The sequence below is a fragment of the Notothenia rossii genome (genome assembly GCF_949606895.1).
Source record: "Notothenia rossii genome assembly, chromosome: 5".
Classification (NCBI taxonomy): Eukaryota; Metazoa; Chordata; class Actinopteri; order Perciformes; family Nototheniidae; genus Notothenia; species Notothenia rossii.
The window spans coordinates 83749780-83775897 of NC_136903.1; the positions used below are offsets into that span (position 1 = coordinate 83749780).

The 26118-nt window shown below is 41.7% G+C and overlaps 2 protein-coding genes and 1 long non-coding RNA gene across 3 annotated transcripts; 1 reads left to right on the plus strand and 2 right to left on the minus strand.

Moving 5' to 3' along the window:
• Positions 1 to 4984: 4984 nt before the first annotated feature.
• LOC307041039 (dysbindin-like) lies at positions 4985 to 11071 on the minus strand. The gene is made up of 4 exons (XM_079684350.1): positions 10770 to 11071; positions 6324 to 6476; positions 6099 to 6242; positions 4985 to 5698 (listed from the first exon to the last, which is right to left on the minus strand). Exons 1-4 carry the CDS (start codon positions 10819 to 10821, stop codon positions 5445 to 5447), a joined length of 603 nt encoding a protein of 200 aa, XP_079540476.1. The 5' UTR covers positions 10822 to 11071; the 3' UTR covers positions 4985 to 5444.
• Positions 8200 to 25443, plus strand: LOC307041040 (dysbindin-like). Its single transcript, XM_079684351.1, has 4 exons — positions 8200 to 8417; positions 23187 to 23339; positions 23421 to 23564; positions 24552 to 25443. Exons 1-4 carry the CDS (start codon positions 8375 to 8377, stop codon positions 24803 to 24805), a joined length of 594 nt encoding a protein of 197 aa, XP_079540477.1. The 5' UTR covers positions 8200 to 8374; the 3' UTR covers positions 24806 to 25443.
• On the minus strand, positions 18336 to 23273 carry LOC307041041. Its single transcript, XR_013808670.1, has 2 exons — positions 23139 to 23273; positions 18336 to 20190 (listed from the first exon to the last, which is right to left on the minus strand). It is a non-coding gene; the product is annotated as an uncharacterized lncRNA (long non-coding RNA).
• Positions 25444 to 26118: the final 675 nt, after the last annotated feature.

The following is a 26118-nucleotide window of genomic DNA, read 5'->3' on the forward strand; positions in this document are numbered from 1 at the left end:
TTTTGGCGCTTTGCCTGGCGTAGTGAAGGCGGGAGAACATTGCTTTTAGAATACAGCTTGGATACACATTTGCAAAACAGAAATCTTGCATTGCTTAAGCATCCTGTTTTTTCTCTTCTAACACTTATGATGTTCTATCCTGGACGAGCGTGACGCCAAGTTGTGAGAATGCTTTGAATTGGCAAGTAATTGCTTCTGAGCGAAGTGTCCAAAGGTCAACATCAAGCACTAAAGTCAACCTTCTGCAGAAAAAGACGGCCTTTCATGGATGTGCAGACAGGAACAACATCACCCCCCTCACCCTCGCCCTGCGGCCTGCCTGCTTTCTCTCTGTACATTTCTTTCTCACTTTCTCCTTGCTTGCTTTCTTGTTTTTCCCTTTCATCTTCTTGACATCATTTTTAAAACACAAGACAGAGGACTTTTTGCTCTTCTCCATGGCTGCCTCAGCAGCACGCAGCCCAGTTCTCAGCTATTGATTCTGCACGGCCTCAGCAGGTGAACCCCCAGTCATGAGGAAGCCCACGCATAATCTACTTTGAGGTGGAGAGGATTTCTCACTTTGAGTCACATCATGCTTCCTCTGCCCACTCTCTCTTTCTCGCTCTTCTCTCTGTCTCACACACACACTGGAGAAACATTACAGTCTGTTAATCACAGTCTTTTCCACTACTAGCATATTTAGGCTAAACCACCATAACCGCTGACATTTACAAACTGTTTGTTTATATTGATAGAAATCGCCAGTCACTCCCACCACTTCCCAACTGCTACATTGCAGCCGCTGTTTGAAGTTTCGCTCTTCAGCATGGCACACAGTGTGAGTTTCAGTTACGTTTCAGTGCTTATGCACACAAACACATGAAAGTTTGCTATTAATGTGGGGCCTTTAGTGGAGAGGAAGTATTCAGATCCTTTACTTGAGTAATAAAGAAATACCACACAGGGGAAATACTCCATACCAAGTTAAAGTTGTGCATTCAAAATAATGGTAAAAGTAAATGTACTATAAGCCAAATGTAGGAAAACTGGAGAGAGAAAGGAGAACATATTTTCTCTCAGTGGATAGTGGGCTGATCATTGTGGAGTGTGAGTCACAATCACAACGTAAAAAAAGTGTTGAGATGAACATCATTGGACGAATTCCAAATGTTGAGCTTCCAACTTTCTAAGAGAGCACCACTACAAGGATTCAAAAGATTCAAAACGTGTGACAGAGGGACAGCCCTAAGCATGTACAGGATGAGTGACTGAGAAAGATCAAAAACAAGATCGGTCATGATACACGTAGTATTCCTGGATCACATCAGTTACCCAGCGAGGATGTTGGTAAGCCAATACAGTGCAGAGGATGCTGGAAGTTTGGTCACAGCTCTTTAATCTGCAGAAACATGCTTCGGGGATTTGTGAAAATGTGGGAATGATTTGTTATCTTCACGGCCTACTTTATATTTTCTACTTTTTAATGCTGCTTTATTCTATTTTGAGATGTTTAAATTCTAGTATTGTTTATTTCTACTCTTTAATTTCTACTTATGTGCAATGCCTTGTTTCTTGTGGGGTTTTTTTATGCTGCTGCAACGCAAAGATTTCCCAAATTGGGACCAATAAAGTACCTCTTATCTTATCCTATCTTATGAGTTGTGCAGCTGTAGAAACTGTGAGAATGAGCCCAAGTGCAGTCAGTGTGGGGGAATCACGAATCATGGAGATCTGATTGTCCAAAGAGAGAAAAGGAGAGTCAAATAATAAAGAATAGGTCCAAGAAAATTATAAATGGGGAAGAACAACCAAAGAAAGGGAAGAGTCTCGGAGACAGGAAGTGTACAGCAGGTAGGATTATTATTATTATTATTATTATTATTATTATTATTATTATTATTATTATTGCTTGTGTAAGGACAAGAATAAGTTCTTAGTGTTTCTGGCCATGGTGATCAACTGTGCTACCGAGGCAGAAAGACAGTCTGACAGAATTGAAATAGTTGTTGATGCTGCAAGAAGGTTTCTGTACATTGTGGGAGTTATTGGAGAGGAAGTGCCGGGGAGAGAGGCTTTCATGCCCTCACATGGTCTGCAGCAATGATATCAGTACTCATTTGAGATAAGAGTATAAAGCTTGATTATGTTTAGTTAATGTCCCTTTTCATTTATATATTTATATATATAAGTAGTTTCAGTTAGTCATAATAGCATTTTTGGAAAAGGCAGTTTATTATTTATCTGGTAGTTGGCGCTAATGCAACGTTTGGATGCCAACCGCTTCAAAAAATCCCCAAAACAAGAAGAAAGAAGAAGGGGTGATGCACGAGCAGTGGCAAAAGATGGCGTTGAGGACAGAAACACAGGACATGGTGATGACTTTCGGATTTAAGAAATACAATTAATTCAAATGCATAGTATTTGCCTATGTTATGCCTATGTTTAATCTGTAAAGCACTTTGAATCGCCACGTGCTGAAAAGTGCTATATAAATAAAATTGCCTTGCCTTATGTAAATGGATATTAGAAACTTTAAGATAAATAATAAAATAAAAAGAAACTTGAAAATATGATCAAAGTGAAGTTGAAGTGCTGCATCTCACGCACAGATTCTCGCAATGACTACTACAACATCCTCTCCTGCCTGCAACTCTTCAAAAGACCGAGATGCTGTGTTTTGGAAAAGGCAGTGATGTCACGATGCTCTGTGAAGCCTCTGGTGGAGGAACTGCTGCTAGTGTCCTCTGTTGTCCACTAGAGGGAGCCTGGGACACACAGACCACCAGGTGATATACTATGGCTGCATTCACATATGAGTGTCCTATGGGAAACAGGAGTAAAGTTAAAAAAAAGAGGTGTTTATAAAGTATAACGTTTTTATGTTGTTTTTTTGTATGTTTTTGATTAATTGAAAGTCTTAAGCACTTTTACATTACATTACATTGCATTTAGCTGACGCTTTTATCCAAAGCGACTTACAATAAGTGCATTCGACCAGGAAGATACAACCTTTAAGAAAACAGAATCATATAAGTACATCAGGTTTCATAGAGCCAAACATTTCAAGTGCTACTCAACTGGCATTTAGAAAGCCAGCCCTTTATTAGTATATAAGTGCTTTGTTAGTAATTCTATCGCTCGAAGTGGAGTCTAAAGAGATGAGTTTTCAGTTTGCGTCGGAAGATGTATAAGCTATCTGCTGTCCTGATTTCAATGGGGAGCTCATTCCACCATTTTGGAGCCAGGATAGCAAACCCACGTGTTTTTGCTGACGGGAACTTGGGTCCCCCTCGCAGTGCGGGTGCAGCGAGCTGTTTGGCTGATGCAGAGCGGAGTGCACGTGCTGGGGTGTACGGTTTAACCATGTCCTGGATGTAGGAAGGGCCAGATCCATTCACAGCATGGTACGCAAGTACCAGTGTCTTGAAGTGGATTCTAGCAGTTACTGGAAGCCAGTGAAGGGAGCGGAGGAGCGGTGTGGTGTGGGAGAATTTGGGAAGGTTGAAGACCAGACGAGCCGCTGCATTCTGGATGAGCTGCAGAGGTCGGATGGCACATGCAGGTAGACCAGCCAGGAGGGAGTTGCAGTAGTCGAGGCGTGAGATGAAGAGAGCCTGGACCAGAATCTGCGCTGATGTCTGGGTCAGCTGGGGACGTATCCTCCTGATGTTGTAAAGCGTGTATCTGCAGCAGCGGGTTGTAGCAGCGATGTTTGCAGTGAAGGACAATTTGTTATCTAGGACCACACCCAGATTCCTTGCAGTCTGAGTCGGGGAAACAACAGAGGTGCCGATGTTGATTGTTAGGTCAAGAGTGGGACAATCTTTTCCCGGAAGGAAGAGCAGTTCAGTCTTGTCAAGGTTGAGCTTGAGGTGATGAGCAGACATCCACCGAGAGATGTCTGCTAGGCAAGCAGAGATGCGTGCGACGACCTGGGTCTCTGAGCGGGGAAAGGACAGAATTAGTTGGGTGTCGTCAGCGTAGCAGTGGTATGAAAAACCATGCGGGCTAATGACAGACCCGAGCGAGTTTGTGTACAGGGAGAAGAGGAGGGGACCAAGAACCGAGCCCTGAGGGACCCCTGTAGTTAATTGACAAGGGTCGGACTCGGACCCTCTCCAAGTAACCCTGTAGGTGCGGTCGTTGAGGTATGAGGTGAGGAGGGAAAGTGCAGTGCCTGAAACTCCAAGTTCTTGGAGAGTGCGAAGGAGGATCCGATGGTTCACTGTGTCGAATGCAGCAGACAGGTCCAGAAGGATGATGACAGAGGAGAGGGAGGCTGCTTTAGCAGTGTGCAGTTCATCAGAGACAGCAAGCACTTGGCCAGTACTGCACCTTGAACTTGTTTTACCCTTCTCTTGCGTTTCAGGTCAAAAGTGTTACGGTGGGTGAAGCAAGCAGGACCCAAATGCAGATTACACTGATATTGCCTTTAAACAGGAAAACATGACAGGGAGAACCGAACAGCAAAATAAACCCAATACAAGACATACAAAACTAAAAACGTGACATAATACAAGAATCGTGAAAAAAAGTGACAGTGACTTTGTTTTTTATCATAAATATTGTGTTTTTCATCCAATTGCCTCGAGACCTTATGTTATCCTTCACACCAGGCCTCTGAACATACAATTGATGATCACCACTTGCATTGATCTCTTTGTGATTTATTCAACAGTGTGAAACCCATGATGTTTTCGGTATATGTTCATCCTGCAGATGGAAAACACACACACACACACACACACACACACACACACACACACACACACACACACACACACACACACACACACACACACACACACACACACACACACACACACACACACACACACACACACACACACACACACACACACACACACACACAATATTCTTATAGTGATTCCTCACATTCATTTATGCTGGTATTTTTGAGTTTCTTTATTATTACAAACCCATTAATTGCTTTGTGTGTGTGAACGATGATAACTCAACATACATAGTAACATCTCACACAAATAATAGCCAGTGTGTTTGTGTTGTGGTTCACAGGTTGTGGTTGTAGCATCATCAAGTTTCCATGGAAGAAAACGTATCACTACCTTTCCTGAAACACCTTCAAATAACCAGGAACTGTTTTGTTAATAATTAGGAACACGGTGGTGTTTTGCCAAATGTAGCTTGAGCCATCATTCATCGTCAACAGGTCCAGTGAGGTCAACAACAGGGCAAGAAATCACGTCCGTTACAACATGCCAAAACATGAATAGAAATAGTTGAGGGTTAAAAAGAAATCCCAGTATTTACAGTCTTGAAAACACACACAGAACCTAACCCTTCAACTCATAAATCAAATGAAAAGCTTGAAAGCCGTGAGAAGAGCCAGTGTGTGGAGGCTCTTGTAATGGCTCTCATCCAGAAGTCCATTTTTCACCACCTGCCTGTCATCTAGGTGCTGCAGGTGGAGAGGGCGCGTCCTACGAAGATGCTGATGGAGTATGACTCTTCACTCTCTCCATCTCAGGAGGCATGGCTCTCCGCTTGATTGTGCTGGTGTGTGTTTTCTCATCATCAGACCTGACTTCACAGATTTCTCCTCGGTGGGCGTCCAGACTCTGGCTGTCAGAGGAGGAGTTTGAAGACGTGGACGACATGCGGGACTTGGCATCAAGACCCTCGAGGACATGTCGAAAGAGTCCATTGTTGATGACCTCCCCATTGTTGTTGTTTCCTTGGATTGTGAGTTGGATACAAAAAAGTGTTAGGGATGTTATTAAGACTATTCAAAGGTATTATATTTCGTATTTTTACTTCCTGCACAAGCCCTGAAGTGCAGGAACTGTTCTTATAAAATCTTATAAATATTGTGATTTGGGTTAAAATAACTGGAAATGCAGTTTTCCAAAATACGAAAGATACGTAACAAATACACCATGTTTGCATTTGGGTTTTAAATGTGACATGAACAATGGTCTCCTGAACGTCTGGGGTTTTCGGACCATCCACCCTGACTTCCTCCCTTATTCAAACTACTTCACCTAGCATGAATCACGACTACGTTGGTCACATACATATGTAGTGCATTACTTTTGTGTGTATTTTAATCTCTGCCCTGCTTCTGGTTTCCATACCTGGCAGCGGGGAGGTCATGGACCCCTCTTCTCCACTGGAGCTGAAGAACACATCTAAGGCCTCCTGGTCCGAGACGTCGATCAGCTCCATCTGATCCATCATGTCCACGTTCACCTCCATGGATGAGATGCTGCCAATCGGAGCTGCAGGGGAAGGGGAGGCAATGAAATAATCTGTATGAACATTAATTTTGGAGCCATGGAGAAGCCAGCAGTCTAACTCACGTCTCTTAAAGTCTCGGATACACAGGTGGGCCGAGGACAGGTAGACGTCCGCATCGTGCTGGAAGACCTCCTCGAAGAAACGCTGTCTCTCTCTTAACTTGAGCTGCTGTGCTGCGTCCACATCTGGGAGCCTCTGGCCTCGCTCGGTCTCAGCTGGAATCACAACATGGAGGACAGGAAGTTAGCAAGACATAAGTTCAGGTAAAGTTTTGTAACTGATACCTGGAAAATGGAGGCTGAAAGGCAAGTTAGTCAACATTTCAATCTAACACCGTACATTTGAAACAATGAGTAGGCGACCGATTAGAGGCTCTGGACAAATGTTTTGAACCAGATGAAGGGGACGATGTCTTGGAAATGGAAGACAACAGCGATCCAGCTATATGAGCCTGACCAACAGTCAACAGACCAGGAAGAGGCCCCTGAGGGAGAGGCCCCTGAGGGAGTGGCCCCTGAGAGAGAGGAGCCCTGAATATTTATTTGTCTCTAAATGTTCATCAGTGTCTTATTTTATATTCATCACAGTGAATGCAGTGGATGCTGAACTTGATGGGCCCACTGGTGGGTCCGGACCATATACTTTAGTTGAAAGTACACAATGAAACACTGACTTGCTTGTATTAAATCAATACATCCCATACATCATTGGAACGGTAAGAATCTCAGCTACAACACTAACTAAAGCATTTCCATCTCCAGTAAACACAGCCTACATGGCAAGTGTTTTTAACAATATACACTAATGTACAGTAGTAAGCACTATCTTTGAACTTACTGCAACTTACTGTCATTCTGTCTGTCACCCCTTGATTCTACTTGCTTTGACTGTTCAAATGAGATGTCAACCATCACAATTGGATAAGGGCTTCCAGAGATATCACTGTGCAAAACACACCGGTCAATTTTGACCGAAAATAGTATGGGAAGGGGGGTATGACCTAACGCAAGAGAAGGGTTAAGCCAATGATCAGTACAATGAAACATATTAAGAATTACCTATATGTTTCAACACTGTTTAGAAAACACATTAAGAAATCCCTACTACCAAAACAGCAACTATAAATGTTCAATTGTGCTGCAACTATAGGGGTTATTCTGCTGGTTATTTTCCCTAATTAGAAATGGTTTGGTTTGTTGTTAAATTCCCTAAGTGTTATATATCTAAATGCTTTTTTTTTGTCAAATCAACAGTTCAAAACCCAAAGATTTACCAAAATACAAATTATTATATTCCAGAGAATGGCTGCAAATGGCCTCACTGGATCTTCCTGGAACCAGTAAACATTTGGCATTTTTGCAAAACATTTTGTGGCTTTAAAATCAAAAGTCTGATAGTAGCCAGATTTAATGTTATGTAAATTGACTGACAAATTAATCAATCATGTTTTTAGCTTGAATGTGAAAGTAGATATTTCCTCTAATGCCTATATTCATCTAAAAAGACAGAAAACACATTTTTGTTATTCAAAAACTTTGCTCAAATCTATTTTTAAATATAGATCAACAGCTATGCTTTTCATTTTAAATCCAACATTACTTATTCAGATTGTATACATCAGTACTGAACAAATGCTAAACTTATTTCTTAGAGTATTAACACTATTTCTATTCACAAACAGTATACAAACGTGACTTGACCCTGAAGGTGAGACAGGGAGGGAGTTTAAATCTGCTGCAAAAAAAAGGGACAGGGAACAAGAGACAGAAAGGGAGGAAGGATGGAGGGAGGGGGGTGTAGCAAAAATAACAAAGGCATGTGCCTGATGTCTCTCCTTGGTACTTCCCACTCCGTTACATAAAATCCCTCCTTCCCTCTTCTTAATCCCTTCCTCTGCTCCTCCCTCCTGCCTGTCATTGGTCAGCTGGTCGGCTCCACAAAGCCCTGAACTTGTTCTCGCCTCCTCCGAGTGGCTCAGAGTCCACTGAGGCGACAGAGGAAGCAGAGCAGCGTTGGCAGCAGCATCAGTCACCTTGGAGCAGAAGAGGAGGAGATGATCGGCAGCATCCTGATCCTCTCTGAGTGATTATCTGTCCTGCGACTCTCCGGCATCATGAGCTCCTCCTCAGCGAACCTCCACAACAAACGCCTGCCCTGTGAGTCATTTCCTAAACTTATGAACCTTTCTGCAGAAACATATGTTTAATTGCAGAGGGATATGTACAAGTTGGCTCCAATAACACCGTTTTTATGTTATGTCTTTATGTGGAGCAGGACCTTAGAGAGGACAACAGGATTTTCCATAATTGGTTGTCAGAGCAAAGATTGAGCATTTAAGGCAACAAAACGGAAAATACAATTTCCACTCTTTATCTACTTCATGCAGCATCTTTTGACATATCATAAATCCTTTTTATTATATCAAATCTGTTTATTTAGTTTAGTGTGTTAAATGATGTTGAAGTTATGTCAAGCAAGTTGCTTTGGATCTTAATCTATTTATCAATGACACTGAATTGTTTCACTGCTCCATAAGCCTCCTCCTAATGGCCTCATATTTTCGTGTGTGTGTGTGTGTGTGTGTCAGATATTAGAAGTCAGTCCATTAAGTAGCTGCCTTCATGTTGATGTTGCCTGAAGTGAACGGTCCAAGTTCTGAGTCAGCATAAAATCGGACAGGAATGTTGAATCATCACGCTGAGTAACGTCCACTAATACCAAGGGAATAGGACACACTCGCTTTGAGCAAAAACAGTGATGCATTCATTCCACACACACACACACACACACACACACACACACACACACACACACACACACACACACACACACACACACACACACACACACACACACACACACACACACACACACACACACACACACACACACACACACACACACACACACACACACACACACACACACACACACACACACACACACACACACACACACACACCGAGCCCTGACATTGAATTAGTCCCAGTAGATCACTCTGGTGTCACAAGGATCAGACGGCTGTGGATCTTGAAGACGTCTCCCATCTGTTGCTCTGCCCATGGCTTCTGTCACGTTCTGATTGTTGTGGGAATGAGCCATAGAGCATTACGTTGCTGTACTGTGGAGGGAAGGAGCCAGCCAGCTGTCCATAGCATGTTACAGACATCTGGGTATTGGGTTGAAATGTTTCTATTCTCCACGTTTTTCTAAATTCGCTCCCCTTGGACGTGACCAAGATAAAAGTAGATTCTGTTCAATGATCGAATTAGAGAGGATATATTAGGATAGGATAGGATAGTACTTTATTGATCCCTATTTGGGAAATGTTTGTGTTGCAGCAGCATAAAAGACATGGCATTGTACAATAATGTAAAAGTCAATATCATGTACTGTGTGTATCTTCGTCCAGGAGATCAAAGGCTAAAACAAAGAAATTAGCACTTAAAGAGTTTAGTCCATTTTAAATTAATGCACCAGCACTTACAATAGTTTATTGCACGTATTGTAATGCGCCTTGGATAAGCCTCAGTTAAATAAAATGTAATGGTATTTTTCAACCTGGACCCTATTTTCACATGTTTATGTATTTTAGCCGGAAAGAGTTTGAAGTGTTGTTGTTAAGAAATCTTTGTGCTATCTTAAATATATTCAATGTCTTGGTTGAATATTAAGCGGATGCGACACAAGATTTCAGAACAAGATCTTCCTTTAGCTGAACTTGATAAAACACAGTTACAAACCGGTGCAAGTGAGTTAGTTTCCTTTTTTATAATGTTATCAGACACTGATAAGGATAACAATCTGAGCCAGTGGCAAAAACATGTGCTCTCAGCAGATTGATGTTGCCCCAACCGGATTACAGCCAGTTAGACACAAACAAGGAGGATTGAGCGGGATGTATAGGCAGAAATGGAATATAATAGTTATAACTTTGATTTCCTTTGTGTATAATTACTTAAAACTGAGAACCTTTTGTATCTGCATGGAGGGCGGTTCTTCTTCATGAAGTCTGCCATGTTGTACCGCCATGTTTCTACAGTAGCTCAAAACGGACAAACCAAATTCTTGCTCTCGAGAGGTTCTTTTGCCTCTTATTGCAATTGGATTACAGTTTGTAAATACTGCCACTGAGATACTACCATACAGGTTGTTGGGTTTACTCTGAGTAAATATAAATGTCTTTCTTTAGCAAACCAGTCGCTGTTTTTGTAAGGAAGTATTTAAACTCTATTATGCTCTTTTTAGAAGCACTTGTAAACTTTCAGGATATCTGCTGTCCAGTGTAAAGAAGGCCGGCAAGGCGAAAATGCACATATTAGTCCTACGTAAGCAAGGCCTTGTGTTAGCACTTAAAAGTAATTATGTGTGTTTGTGTGTGATTACACTAAACAGTGTTGCGTGGACGGATGAATAAGATTCCCATCAATTCAACAGTCTGAGCTGTGAAGCCCCGGGGACACAGACCAGCTCCGCTCATTAGTTCTCTAACAAACCAATCTACTTACTGTGGAGCTGAATCCTCTGTGTGAGACAATGCGAACGCCTCCAGGCGTACATAGAGAGACGGCAGCAATTTATCACCTGAACACTCTTCCAAAAAGGTACACCGTGTAGCGCCAATGTAGCGCAGATTCACCTGTTTGGCCTGTGAGTGATTTGGAGTTGGAGAGGAAAGGAGGAGACATATTATTTCTCTGACTTTAAAAACATAAATAAGGCAATAATTAAAATCCTCTACAGTCAAAGATTATCTATGAAAATTAAATCAGTTCTAATCAAGCTACAAACTCCAAGTCTAGTGTCCAAAAGGGGAGGAATCCACTGGTTTAAAGATAAGTCTGATTGCGTAGAGTTGATTATTTCTTTAAGCTGTGAAACTTAAACTACTTATACATTGATTTCTATGAGTTTATGTTTTTAATCACTTCAAGTCTTAATATGCTATGATGTTCATTTTGTACAATATGCGCACATTTATATTAAAAAGTCAATAAAACAGGATGGAGGCGTGTGGCACAGTGGGTAATGCGTTGGTGTTGGGATCAGGGGGGCACAGGTTCAAACCCCACTGCAGTCAGCATGTCGTTGTGTCCCTGGGCAAGACACTTCACCCCAAGTTGCACCTGTGGGGATTGTCCACAGTATTGAGTATGTTAGTCGCTTTGGATAAAAGCGTCTAACAAGTAAAATGTAATGTAATGTGGTTTAGGGCTTTGCTACTTTGTGATTGACAAGTTACCACCATAGCATTGTTAAGCAATAAAACAATCGAAGGAGTTTGCTGTCAATTGTACCTTTAGATTCATTGTGTTTCAAGGAAGCACTTTGCTGACTGAGCTAGCTAGCTACATGTAGCACTAGAGTTAGCTGCTAACGGTACCTGGCACTGCCGGGCCTCGTCTTGCGCAGCTCCACCCTCATGTCCTAATATGACCACCTCTGACTCTAAAACAACAAGAGGCTGCGGCAAAATGCTACATCTGAGGCCTCAAACACTGGAACCCAAACAAATGGGTGACTACGTCCACCTATTTACCGTTAATGTGTTTATAGGAGTTGAATAAGCAAAAACACATAAAGTCAGAGCTATTCTTATGGTTACTAAATGCAAGTAAAAAAAGGATAGTTCTGCTTTCCAATGGTTTGAATACTATAATCTAGTTCACACACATTTTTGTAAACAGTGATAATGCTATCAAGTAATAGTTTAATCTTTCTGACCGGTCAGTAAGCCTACTGGAAGAAAATGTGCCTTCTATAGCCGCCGGTATTTGCACTCTGTTCAGACTCAACAAACAGAGCAGAGATGTCTGAGACGCTGTGTTTAGTTCAGACAAACATTCCTACAGCTCTCCCAGCTGAAATGAAAATAGCTTTAAACCTCCCTCAGAAACACGGGGAGAGGCAGCTGGTCCTGGGAAGGAAAGAGAGCTGAGTGAATGTTGAAGTGATTGCAATGAGAGACGTCAGTACTGTACTAAGTTAACCTTTACCAAACTATTTAATGTTTCAGGTTTGATTACTGATATAATTAACACTGTCAGTGTAATTTGTTGGCAGCCGCTCCACATGCACCATTTGCACCCTGAGTACTATTACATTAAAGTCTATTAAGAGGTCTTTACCCAGGTGCGTTTCAATCAACTTAAGTTAAAAACCGAAACATTGGAAAATTCTTGAAATATCTAGTAAGTGCGAAATGCTAAATGTTAAAAACTGCAATGGAAAGGCATTGAGCTCTTATGATCTACTCGACAAGAAATTCAAGAAAATATGAAAAAGTTATATTTCCTGTTTTTCTGTATTGTTGTTCACTATTTGACACTCTTTTAATTAAGTCATTTCCCCCCATCTTCTTCTGCAATGGTAATTACAGTAGATTCCTTATGAAAGAATTGGCGCCACCTATTGCTTATCTCAAATTTGATTAACAGCAGTGGAAGGAAACTAGCATTCATTCTCATTTTCTTTTTTAAGATTTTCTCAAAACATGAAAAAGAATTCCTATACATCTGGATGGAAGCCTGGCTAGTGATTAGTCCTCCAAGTAGAAAGGTTCTCTAAGTACTCTCTTCTTTTGTTGAGCATTGATTATCTTGCACATACAGAGCTTTTGGCTTTGTAGGATTTCGTAAACAACAGTCAATAACTGCATTCTACTGTTTATGGATTCTGGGAAAGAGGATTTGTAAATGTTGAAAAAGTACTTTGTCATCTGGTGAAGCCTATTGTGTTGATCCCAACTCATGACAGTCAGTTTGAGGGCTTATGGAGGGCAGTGGGGCAGGACACTGACCTACAAACAGTCCTATTGTCAGGCGGGTTGTGTTCCTGGCAGAAGGGAAGGAAGGAGAGGGTTAGCACTGATTTCATTGTTCTACTGACGGGCTGCACTGATGGGGCCGAACACCGCTTTGTCCCGTCGAAAACAGCCAGATATAATTTGCAAATAAAAACTCACACATGCATGCCCTAAAAAACAGACCAGACAGACACACAAACACCCATAGACTGCTGCCATAAATAATGTACTGTCCTTGCAACTTGAGCCAAGTAAGTGCAGGCTTTTGTGGAACTAAAAATAAAATTGTAAGACAGAACAAGCGCAAAGTCTATTATTGTATGTTTTACAAGCGAGGCCCCTTGTCGGTTCCTTTCAGTGGTGAAGCATACTGAGAAAAGATACAAGCAATGTGGTGGAAGTGCAATCATGATAAGTGTAAATTAGGAGGTGCAGGATGAAGCATGCAACATCACCTTTTAAAGCTTGTGATAAATCAGCACATGCATTCTTCTGCTCTTGCTGTTGGAGCAGGACCAATCTTCTACCTGTAGCCAACCAGCCGCTCCACCATTCCTCATGACCGCCATTAATTACTGTAACAGCCTCACAGAGACTGATCCACTAATGACCAGCTGTACACTGTTAACAGCCTGCTGCTGCCACTCTGGTCAATTCTGTGCTGGAAGCTACGGAAGAGACTCGATAAAAAATAACAAGACACCCTCTTTAGCTAATGAGCCGGTGCAGAATTCCTCCTCTCTATCCTCTCCATCTCTACAACCCACTCCCTTGTGTTGACTCACTTTTGGCTAACCTCTATCCTTTCATACTTTTGATTTTTTAAGACACCCTCCTTGTTTTTCCTGCAAGTGTTCCCATCCTCCCTGATCTTTCCTCCCTCACACTTCTTGCTGCCTTTTTGTGTTAACAGCCACTTTCTGCCTGCTTGTGGATGATCTGCCCTCGCTCTAGAGAACCCAGCTATGCAAAATGAGATCTCCTCTGACAAAAAGTGCCTGAGCGGTAAGGGCGGCCTGTCTGTTCGTAGTGTCCTCATCCCAAAAAGGTGTCGTCTCACATGCAGTTTCACGTCTGTCTGAGTTTTAAGGCGTCTGGCTCAGTGCATGCATGCCTTAACTCTCCGATATACAACTACAAGCTGTGTTTTAGAGAGACAGAGGGGAAGAACAAACATTAATTATTCACCTACAAGTAAATACATTGTTGAATAAATGAAATCAGAAAATACATGCCATATTTAGCTATTATTTTTGCTTGATTTGATTATATCTTTTCATTTATTTACTATAATATTTAAGAAATTATTCAAGTTATATCTATTTTATAGATTTTTTAAAATATTTTTGGATGATTAAGTCATTTTTTGTCTTCCATTCTGTTGGCAGTTGTGTTTCCATCCACCTGAGTGGAAAATCGAAAATCCAGAACCGGAAAAAATGCGATGCATCACATTTTCTTTGATCCATTGCCATTTTATATATTTATTAACATATTTAACAGATTATTTACTATTTTGAGATGGGTAGGAAATTTGTTGTCTTCCATACAAAGTGTGTTATCTGCACACGGAGCAGAGGAAAAGCCCTAATTGTGGACCACAGATACCACAGCGCGTTTCCTTTGCAGTCTTCTCTTTATATTCAAAGATGGGAAGGCTGAGGCAACACATGGAAGTATGTAGCAGCACCACAGCCATTTAAACAGTGATGACCTCATCTATTTGAACAACGTCTTCTCAGAAAAAGGCTTTGGTTCAGATGAATAGAGAGTCTGGCAAACTGCTCCATCATCAAAGTGGAGTGGGAAGTGGAGTGGGAAGTGACGGTTCCCATCAGGGTTTCTGATTCACTACAGTTTACAGAGGGTGTAAAAACAACTGTATCATCTAGAGATGTAGTTTCCTGCTCCGTTCTGCCCTGATCTGGTCCTTTCCTCATCACAGGAGAGTTTACCAGTGAGCTCACATTTTGATTTAGCACAGTGATGAGCTAATGGCAGCCTGTGGGTGACACCGAGCCCTCCCCAGCCTTCATTTAGCTTCCAGATCAATGTGATGCCTCCTGGGTTGTTAGTGCTGCCAAACTATTTCAGGATCCCTTCCATTAAAAGGCACATGTTATGCAGATAGCAACACGAGAGGATGCTTCAATGCTACTTTTTCAGTGCAATTATAGTTACCTGGGCTTCAATATGGGGCGATACTGTCTGCTGAGGATATACCAGTGTTTGCGTAATCATGACTTATTGTGTGGATGTGACTGGGATCCTTCTTAATATGTAAAAGTCAACATTTGGCCTGACTTAAAGGTTGTTTTGCACATTTTGTAAAATAAAATGTCCCAAATATGGATACATTTACTGATCTGTTATTCGATATTAAGAGGCAACTTGTTTGGTTACAATTCAATTAAATTACAGTATATATGTATAAACTTATTAAATTAAATAGATGGGCCCCAATTTGACTGATATCTGATGGTGCTATTTGAGACTGCTTTGCCCCCATAGTCGAGAGCTTTTTGTGAATAGCTAAAAATAGAGAAAGACACCTGATTCTTTGTTGTTTTGACTCTGTATAGAATAGTAAATAGATTCATAGTAAATCTGAAGACAGATGAATATTGAACTATCTTGGTATCATCATGTGGGGATGATACATTCTATTTAATGTAAGTACATTTTTATGGAAATTCGATTCAACAAAATAAAAATAAAAGTACAAAAAGCGCAGAACAGGAAGAATTTCAGAAGGAGGTTTGTTCTCACAATCAACTTGACAATTTACCAAACATTTAATCATCATTACAGTGAATGATGTCACAGTTAAAAGTATGCGTTTAGGCGTATTCACCATCAAATTATTTCCTGTAAATGGCATCATGTCTGAGCAGTGCAGGCCAGTCCCTTCCCTCACATCTGAGCCTTTGTGTGCCTCTGAATGGACTCTTTTTTATCTCTGCTGCCCAAGCGGAGGATCCGGGTTTGTCTTTATGTGGGGGTGTTGGGGGGGGGGGGGGGGGCAGAGTGGGAGTCACACGTCCGGCCTGCTGTGTCTGTCTCTATCTTTGTTTCTGTTCCAGTCATTCTGCGTGTCCAACTGCCTCTGAACCCTGGTCTGGGACCCTTTCTTCCCTTTAGTCTCTGAGCGCCCAGAGGGGGGAAGGAGAGAGAGGGAGAGGGAGAGAGAGAGAGAGGTGGCAGAAAGAAAGAAGGTTTTACAGAAAGAAAGAGAGAGGAATAGACGGATTGAAAGAAATGTAGAGAAAGAGAAACAAAACAGCTGACAGAGATATATACAAAAAGAGAGACAGTAAAGAAGAGAAACTCTGAATGAAGGAATGACAGAGAGACAGAAATGCCAACGCTGAAGACAGAGAAAAGACAAAATAAGAAAAAAAAACTGTTAAACACACATACAGAAAGAAATGACAGAAAAAAAGACTGAAGGCACAAACATTGGAAGAAAAGACAAAAAGAGATCAACCGATAGTAAAGGGCAAGGAAGCAGAGATAGAGTTAGTTAATACAAAGAAAGACACAGACAGACTCTCAGTTCGAGCTTCAGTCTGGAGGTTGTTTATCTCCTGAGCAGCCACAGACCTCAGACGTCTTGTGGTATGAAACTAAAGACTTTGAGTTGTAGCAGGTTTGACATGCGATCTCATCACCAGTGGACACTGTGGTCGGCTTTTCTTGTGACAGACGATTTACCCGTGTGAGTCCTTGCGCTAATCAGAGGTCACCGGGGTCGTCGGCAGCCAGGGAGAACGTATCGATCAAGGTGATTCGATGGAAAAAAGGGCTGGATAGGGAAGCAAAATCAATGCGAGGATATCCATCTGCAGCTAACCTTTGGTTCTCCTAGGGCTTCAGCTCTAACAATCAATGCTGTGATCAATCAGTGTATAACTGGGTGGGAAAAAAACTCCAGGGTAAGCAATTTGTGTAAACATGTAGCCTGTAATCAAAAGCTGGATTTTTATTGGGTGGAGCATGCGATTAAAGTTAAGCCTGCTGATCTTTTAAAAAAAGCAAAGAAGCAAAGTCCGTTAAATTCAGTGTTCTGTTTGACACGATGTCCTCGGCTGGTCACATTAACAAGAAGCTGTTTTAACACACGTCTGACAGGCAGCTCCTGATTGTAACTGACATGTTGCTTTGTCAGCGCTGCTCCCTTTTTGCTACCGGAAGGCCCCGGAGACAAAAAGTGCTTCTTATTGTTTAACAGTGCACGGAGCGGAAAAATGCATCTGCACAAAGACAGAAATGCCATGAAGACGACTCACACCTGCAATCACTGGGGGGAGGACACACACACACACACACACACACACACACACACACACACACACACACACACACACACACACACACACACACACACACACACACACACACACACACACACACACACACACACACACACACACACACACACACACACACACACACACACACACACACACACACACACACACACACACACACACACACACGCTTTCCTTCACTGTTATGGTATTGAGCAGCAACGGAAACTACTTAAAGGGAAAGGGTGCCATTTCACACATCAAAGGTCTCTGAAGTTCATATAAAAATAAAAACTGTAAAAAGCCTTTTGAGCTTCCAGGAGGAGTTGCACCAAAACTGTTGGGATTTCACTTAAGTCAGTTACAGTTGAGGCTGAAGACTACACGTTTGGAGATACATACAAAATCTGGGGGTGTAATTGTAGAAACAAGTGAGTATTTTTGTCTTAGGCTAGCAGCTTCAAGCATATTTATTTGATGGTCGAGATGAATTGTGGGTAATGTAGGCACCATGTTTTGGCAAGGAACAATAATTAAAAAGACAATATCTCTGGTTCTGCTGTTTCCATTTTGACCCTTTTTTTTTAACTTTGTGCCTTGAGTACAACAAAGTTTCATGAGTGCAAAGCTTAACCAAATAAATGAATGCATTGGCGAAATGTATGTGGTTATCCAAAATAAAATAAAACAGCTCTGATGATGTTGTGAGGATTATCTCTTTTTTAACTAGGGCTCTAGAGTTTGATTATATGTAGACTTCAATGAAAGACTCTTCTGCTTCACAATTTTGAATAATAACCCTAAAAGAAACCGACAAAAGAGTCTGCACACTATTCATACACATTATTGACATGTTTCTAAGCTTGTAATGATCATTATAGTCATTGACAAGATCATACAAAATGTAATGATATTTTGTAGCATGAGTTAGTGTTAGGAAAATATCACTCAACACCAGGTTGAGAATCAATAATCAGGTTCTAGTTTATTCTTGCAAGAAGGAGCATAGTTAAATCACAAACAAAGGATATGGGTTAACTCCCACACATGAGGTATGTTGCTCAAAGGAGCAGCAAAAACATCAGGCTTATATAGTCCAAAACACGGAGATAACAACTAAGTCCTAAATCGAGGTATCATACGCGGGTGTTGGAAAAGTGTCGGGGACATCTGCGACGTCTTCTGTCACGTACTTCCTTCACGCCTCATAGAAAGGAGATATTTAGGAGACAGCAAGTATGTGTCTTCTCATAAATACCAACAACCTGAAATGCCCTGCCTCCTCCTTTCACAAGAAGAGGCAGCTGCAAGGCTGAACACAGTGCTGAGTAACCCATAGTATCAGTGCAATAAAACAACCCAAAGAGAGGAGAAAACCGTATTTCTCCAACATATCCCTCCTGTTTATACTACGGAATAACATAGAACTTGGAAAATACAAATGATTATAAAGCTTAAAAAAACTCATCTACAAAGGTACCCAAACGGCTGAGGTAGGTAGATTGTATAGACACATGTTTTAATAATAATAATCAAAACATTGAGGCAGATCACGCCAGTAGTTCATCACATTTATAATTGCATAGAAATGGATTTATTCTAAACATTTCTCACACCCTGATTAAATGTGTAAGGTATAATTTGCACACCGTGATTAAATGTATAAGCATAAATGGATATAAAATCACTCACACAAAACACTGTCTTTATTTAACTAGGAATGGCCTCCATCATCATCGTATCTTCTCTCGATTTTCTACATGTGAGTCATTGTGTTACAGCCCAGTGTTTCCTTTTCGGTCTGAACCAGGAACTTCCTGATCAAACAAGGAGGTGAGGAATAAGTAATCGTCATGGAAATTGCAATCCGGCCCTACCTCCTGGTAGTATTCGCGAGCTGAGCTCTGGTGATTCATATAGTATTAGGTTCTGTTTCGTCAGGGAAGTTTCAATCAGTCTCATCGTTAGTCCTCTCAGACAGGGTATGCAGCAGCATCCACACACTGAGAGTTTGCCACAGCAATCATGAAAGACGTGAACAAGGACAAAGCTAAATTCTTCCATTTCCCAAAGCAAGATCCCAATATTTTGCTGAAAGGATCCTCAAATCCTGAATTCTCTGCCAACTCTACTGAAAGGGAAGTTAAACCCTTTAAAGCTCTGGTCACAGTTCCGTCTGGGGCTCTGTCATTCGGGATAAAAGTGCAACATGAAGAGCCAAACATTTTACACACCCCTCCCATCTCCGCCAGCAACATATCAAGTGCCATTCTATTCTGCCAAGCCATCAAACTCGTCTTATCCAGTTGTCCGTGAAGTCCCTCAACTGCATCTCGTGTGTAATTTATGAACCTCATCTGATTGTAGAACAGATCATTTATCCAGTCAACATTCTTGTTAATTGTAGCCCACCAAAATAGAAATGATTCAAACCCTGCCGCTACTTGATTTATTGCCTTAAATTCGCCAGGAACCCCCCTGGGCACCCCCAAAACGTCTATGTATATTAATGGGTTAAAACTCCCAGGTGGCGTGTAGATAAACCTTCTCTTACGGCTATCTATCCTGCTTGGCTCCCTAGTGGGATCTAGGAGGTCTTTGGCACTCACTGGTAGGGCATAGAACGGCATCACTAGTTGTATCAAAGCACACCTACCTGCAGTACGGGAAATAATCTCTTACCACCACATGTCACCTCGAGCAGTGGTGTGTCTATTGAACCAAGACGCCTCGTACCCTCCTGTTGTGACCGTGACGTTGTGTGTCTCCTTGCACCAAGGCAGGTCTCCTACGCTCACACTCGGGTCGCTCTCTCTGTAAAAACAAGTATAGTTAGCAGCATAAGGGGTGAAATAAGGTGGTGCATACTGAGTATTTGTCTCCAATGGCGGCATCTCATAGTGTAAGGCAATGCATGCTGGATTTACTGGCGGGTCAGGGGAGGAATATAGTTTCAAAGCACATTCGAATCCCACTGGGTCCTCCCTGGGAGACAACTTAAATGGAACAGTGCCTAAAACTGGCCTGGAGGGGGTGCAAGCAATACAGTCATTTATATTCATGCGTTTAGCACATAGTATGTATATATAATGTTTAGCAGTGTAAATCATCCAATCCAACCATATACATTCCTGTCTTCATAACCTGTTTCAATGGTTATCAATTGTTTGATTGAGGTAACATTCAAATAGCTTATTGCCGAGGTTGGTTGGTCAGTTGTAGGCATGTTTTCAACTGGTGTAGATAACTCAGCTGGTGTAGATATTGTCAGGGTTGGGGGGAAATAGGACCCAAATGCAGATTGAGGAGGGAAGCAGGTTTCAAAATGAAACAAAAAGCGAGCTTTATTTACAAAAGCTGAAAAAACAAGAATCCATGAACAGGTACTGTAGCACGAGGTAGCATCCAAACAAAAGGTGACTGTGACCAACATGAAGGGAGACATGGACGACAAACAATGAACCAACACCGAACACAGGAAGAGACAAGACTAAATACAGGGAGGGATAATCACGAGACGAGAAACAGCCGGGCAGGGAAGGAGAAACACAAGGGCAACAAGTGAACAAAATCAGACAATCAGACACACCAGGGAAACTAACGACAGGGAGGAAGACAAGACACAGGGAGAACAGAATTGCAAAATAAAACCATGACAAGACAGACCAAACTAAAACCGTGACATAAAACTAAGATCGTGAAAAATATGGTCCTTATGAAAAATGAACCCAATGGATCTATTCCTCTGGAATTTGCCCCCAGGGTAAACACCCTTGAATCACATTCTTTCCCATATTTTATCATTATTCGTAGTGGATTGCAGTCATACTGTTTGCAATGCACAGGTGGCACTAATCTCCTAAGTGTCAGTCTGGACTTCCGATGTTGGCAAAAATCATATCCCCGGTGTCCCCAATCTATCTCTGCTGTTGTCCAGAGCGCCTGTTCCCATGATTCACAAACTCTCCCAGCTGGGGTGTTCTGATAAACCATGCAGATATACTTGTCAGTGAGCTTTATATTTTCAGCGTAGGCAACATCTGGACAGATGGCAGTTATACAAAAATCAAATATCCCAACACAGGTTTCACCAAGGGTGCAGGTGTCAGCAAAACAAAACATGGCGTACAGAAAAAAACACATAGGCTGCATATAGTGAAAGTACAAGCAGTCTCTCAGGTAGATATTGTCAACTCATCACGTCTTCCTGTCAGTCTGCTTTGAGATGTACGAACTGTCAGCTGTTCCCACCCTAAGGTTTCAGTTGTCCTCTCCAAAGCTGTCTGTTTCTCTGATCCCAGACACAGTGAGGCCCCCAGGAGGCATCCTGTCAACAGAGCCGAGCTGCACGACATGCTCCTGTCCCGCTGTCACAACAAACTGTACAGCACTGCACTGACACAGCACTCTTTTAGGCACAATCCTCATTTTTGGGGGACTAACAGCGCTGCAGCTTAACCCTGACGGCAGGAGGCTTAGGTTATGGCTCATTATGAGATTAATTGTCTCTAAACATTGTCAGAGACTCCCAGGAATCCGAATTGTTCCTTTCCTGCTATTGTAAACATCCTGAGCTAGATGTCTTACTATTTTACCCAGCGGTGTATTTATAGAGCTGCTGTGCTGCGCTCACCACAGGCTGAATAATCTTCACATCATTCCCAGTATAGACATGGCTTGAAAGCCTCATACAGTTATCTTGCAGGTGAAAGCTCTTCAAAACTCACATGCTGCTGTTCTGACGCATGCACTTAAAAGACTGCAACATTTATCAGTGCATGCTCAATATGTGCCGAAAAATGCAACGTGTCTACAAAGTGACTTGCTGACTAGTTGTTTCACTGAGCAACAGTTGCCTTTCTTGGCAAAAGTCAGATAAGCAGATCAATACCACTCTCTGATGTATGTGTGAGGTAAATATTAATTTAGAGCCAGAACACACTTAGCCTAGCTTAGCAGCACAAATACTGTATGAAGGGGGAAACAGCTAGCGTTGCTCTGTCCACCTAACAGTATCTTATGAACATGTTTACCTTTATGTCTAATCGTACCACTTGTTGTAAGGGTTTAGTGAACTTTAGTGGTAAGCAGATTGTGTCACCTTTAAAAATAAGCATGCTAGCTGTTTTCCTTCCTACACATGTTACTTTTCTATATGTTGTTTTTCTTTACATTTGGTATTGTAACTCAAACGAACAGTACCGACCAGTATTTCCCCTGTTTCTCATTCCTCGTGCAGTCACACTGCATTTCACTCCTCCACTTGCACACAACGACCTTGTTCTAAGCTTTATTGCAACCTTGCTGATGATCTGGAAAATGGGATCGCATATGTAAAAGAAGAACAACTTAGCGAAGCACCTGATTGCTTGCTTTTGCATTAAGAACAGCAGTCGATCCAACTATAATCCTTAGGAATGAAAGCACATTAGAAAATGGAAACAGCTGACCAGGAATATATTTAATAAATGTGATATGACTTTTCATAGCCTCTGCATAAGTCCATAAGAAGAGGATCCGACCACCTCATGTCTCTCACTTAAAGCTCAATGTCGCCCCCCTCTGGCAACCTGCATTTGACCCTGTGTGACTGTGCAATGGGTCTCAAATGATTTTGTCGTAATTAAATAAATACCAGGTAACACCTTACATCCAGAGTGGTGGAACTTGTCTGTGACATAATTTTGTACGGTGTTAGATTGAAATATTGACTAACTTGCCTTTCAGCCTCAATTTTCCAGGTATCAGTTACAAAACTTTACCTGAACTTATGTCTTGCTAACTTCCTGTCCTCCATGTTTTGATTCCAGCTGAGACCGAGCGAGGCCAGAGGCTCCCAGACGTGGACGCAGCACAGCAGCTCAAGTTAAGAGAGAGGCAGCGTTTCTTCGAGGAAGTCTTCCAGCACGATGCGGACGTCTACCTTTCCTCGGCCCACCTGTGTATCCGAGACTTTAAGAGACGTGAGTTAGACTGCTGGCTTCTCCATGACTCCAAAATTAATGTTCATACAGATTATTTCATTGCCTCCCCTTCCCCTGCAGCTCCGATTGGCAGCATCTCATCCATGGAGGTGAACGTGGACATGACGGATCAGATGGAGCTGATCGACGTCTCGGACCAGGAGGCCTTAGATGTGTTCTTCAGCTCCAGTGGAGAAGAGGGGTCCATGACCTCCCCGCTGCCAGGTATGGAAACCAGAAGCAGGGCAGAGATTAAAATAGACGCAAAAGTAATGCACTACAATAGCTGTGTCCCAATTCAGCGGCCGCATCCTCCTGAGGATGCATTCGGAGACCCCATACGTCACTTCCGCCAAACGAAGGCTGTCCCAATTTTAAAAAAAAGACAAGACTCCTCCGAATGCGGCCCGCAAATGCAGCCTTCTTTCCCCAGATTTAGAGGATACATCTGATGTACACTCCGCGGTGTAACATATCCCAGGATGCAACGGGTGACGGTGACGAATGAGTTTTAAAAATATATATATGGCTTGTAACGTCCCATCAACAGCTACAACGGTTTCAGCTGGATTCGTTTTTAAATGTACTCACCCAAATAGTAAACGACATGAAAGAAAAGTAAACCTATTTAATTTGTGTATTTAAATATACGGGCAATTGGAGATGTCTTCTTTATATTACATGTAAAATAATATGAAGTGAACATATTTCTAAAGCCTGTTTGGTTTTCATATTGTTGGGATTCATTATAAAGCTAATTTATTTATTTAACTGCTTTTGTTATACAAATCTTACTGCAACAATTTATCCAGATGCGCGGGGAGAATGAAGACCTCTTCACGGGGGCCTGTAATTGGGACACAGCTAATATGTATGTGACCAACGTAGTCGTGATTCATGCTAGGTGACGTAGTTTGAATAAGGGAGGAAGTCAGGGTGGATGGTCCGAAAACCCCAGACGTTCAAGAGACCATTGTTCATGTCACATTTAAAACCCAAATGCAAACATGGTGTATTTGTTAGGTATCTTTCGTATTTTGGAAAACTGCATTTCCAGTTATTTTAACCTAAATCACAATATTTATAAGATTTCATAAGAACGGGTCCTGCACTTCAGGGCTTGTGCAGGAAGTAAAAATACGAAATATAATACCTTTGAATAGTCTTAATAACATCCCTAACACTTTTTTTGTATCTAACTCACAATCCAAGGAAACAACAACAATGGGGAGGTCATCAACAATGGACTCTTTCGACATGTCCTCGAGGGTCTTGATGCCAAGTCCCGTATGTCGTCCACGTCTTCAAACTCCTCCTCTGACAGCCAGAGTCTGGACGCCCACCGAGGAGAAATCTGTGAAGTCAGGTCTGATGATGAGAAAACACACACCAGCACAATCAAGCGGAGAGCCGTGCCTCCTGAGATGGAGAGAGTGAAGAGTCATACTCCATCAGCATCTTCGTAGGACGCGCCCTCTCCACCTGCAGCACCTAGATGACAGGCAGCTGGTGAAAAATGGACTTCTGGATGAGAGTTAATACAAGAGCCTCCACACACTGGCTCTTCTCACGGCTTTCAAGCTTTTCATTTGATTTATGAGTTGAAGGGTTAGGTTCTGTGTGTGTTTTCAAGACTGTAAATACTGGGATTTCTTTTTAACCCTCAACTATTTCTATTCATGTTTTGGCATGTTGTAACGGACGTGATTTCTTGCCCTGTTGTTGACCTCACTGGACCTGTTGACGATGAATGATGGCTCAAGCTACATTTGGCAAAACACCACCGTGTTCCTAATTATTAACAAAACAGTTCCTAGTTATTTGAAGGTGTTTCAGGAAAGGTAGTGATACGTTTTCTTCTATGGAAACTTGATGACGCTACAACCACAACCTGTGAACCACAACCACAAACACACTGGCTATTATTTGTGTGAGATGTTACTATGTATGTTGACTTATCATCGTTCAGACTTTGTTTGTATAGCACTTCTCATACAATTAAAATGTAGCGCAAAGTACTTCACACTGAACAACAACCCTATCCCCCCTCTATGCACACACAAAGCAATTAATGGGTTTGTAATAATAAAGAAACTCAAAAATACCAGCATAAATGAATGTATTTTTTTTTTCTGAGAAAAAAGTATATTTTTCTGAATTCAGAATCCAAATATTTTTTTCATGTGGCCCTAAACCTCTTCCGTATAGGATTTGAACCGGCGATCTAACAACTTAATACAGTCTTTTTATACATTTTCTTACAACTAAGATGTCCATACAGGTCTTTAAATTATTTAATTCATTCATTCCATAATTCATATTTGCACAGATAAAACACAAGACAACAGATCAATACATATATCTTGACTTATAGCCAGGCTGACTGCATAGTGACTGTATGACGCTGTTTCGGAAGTCCCGTCCCTGCAATAACTGTGAAGAAAACCTCATGAAAAAACAGTGGAATGTAGAGGGTTGTAATTACATATTGACACAAACACACACACACACACACACACACACCAGTGATTGATACGTTCTCGCAGTGGGTGTGAAAAGAGGAGTGGGCAGGTTCTCGTACTCCTCAGAAAAGTCAGACCTCAAACACTTGCAGGCGGCTGAACTGAACAAGCATCATGCTCTGCTTCTTCTTCTTGGTATGTAGCAACACCGGCTTTTCTGAATTTATTTCAATTTAATTACACTTGTTTTTTATCTTTGTATTGGAAATGAAAATACGACACAATGTCATTTTGAGGCAGCATAATTTCCATTATTA

Bases quoted from the DNA above. Each gene is read 5' to 3' on its own strand.
- LOC307041040 (XM_079684351.1), top strand. From the start codon at position 8,375: ATGAGCTCCTCCTCAGCGAACCTCCACAACAAACGCCTGCCCT. The intron at 8,418-23,186 runs GTGAGTCATTTC...TTTTGATTCCAG, and splicing joins CCACAACAAACGCCTGCCCT to CTGAGACCGAGCGAGGCCAG. The intron at 23,340-23,420 runs GTGAGTTAGACT...CTTCCCCTGCAG, and splicing joins TATCCGAGACTTTAAGAGAC to CTCCGATTGGCAGCATCTCA.
- LOC307041039 (XM_079684350.1), bottom strand. From the start codon at position 10,821: ATGTACGCCTGGAGGCGTTCGCATTGTCTCACACAGAGGATTCAGCTC. The intron at 6,477-10,769 runs GTAAGTAGATTG...TTGTGATTCCAG, and splicing joins ACAGAGGATTCAGCTCCACA to CTGAGACCGAGCGAGGCCAG. The intron at 6,243-6,323 runs GTGAGTTAGACT...CTTCCCCTGCAG, and splicing joins TATCCGAGACTTTAAGAGAC to CTCCGATTGGCAGCATCTCA.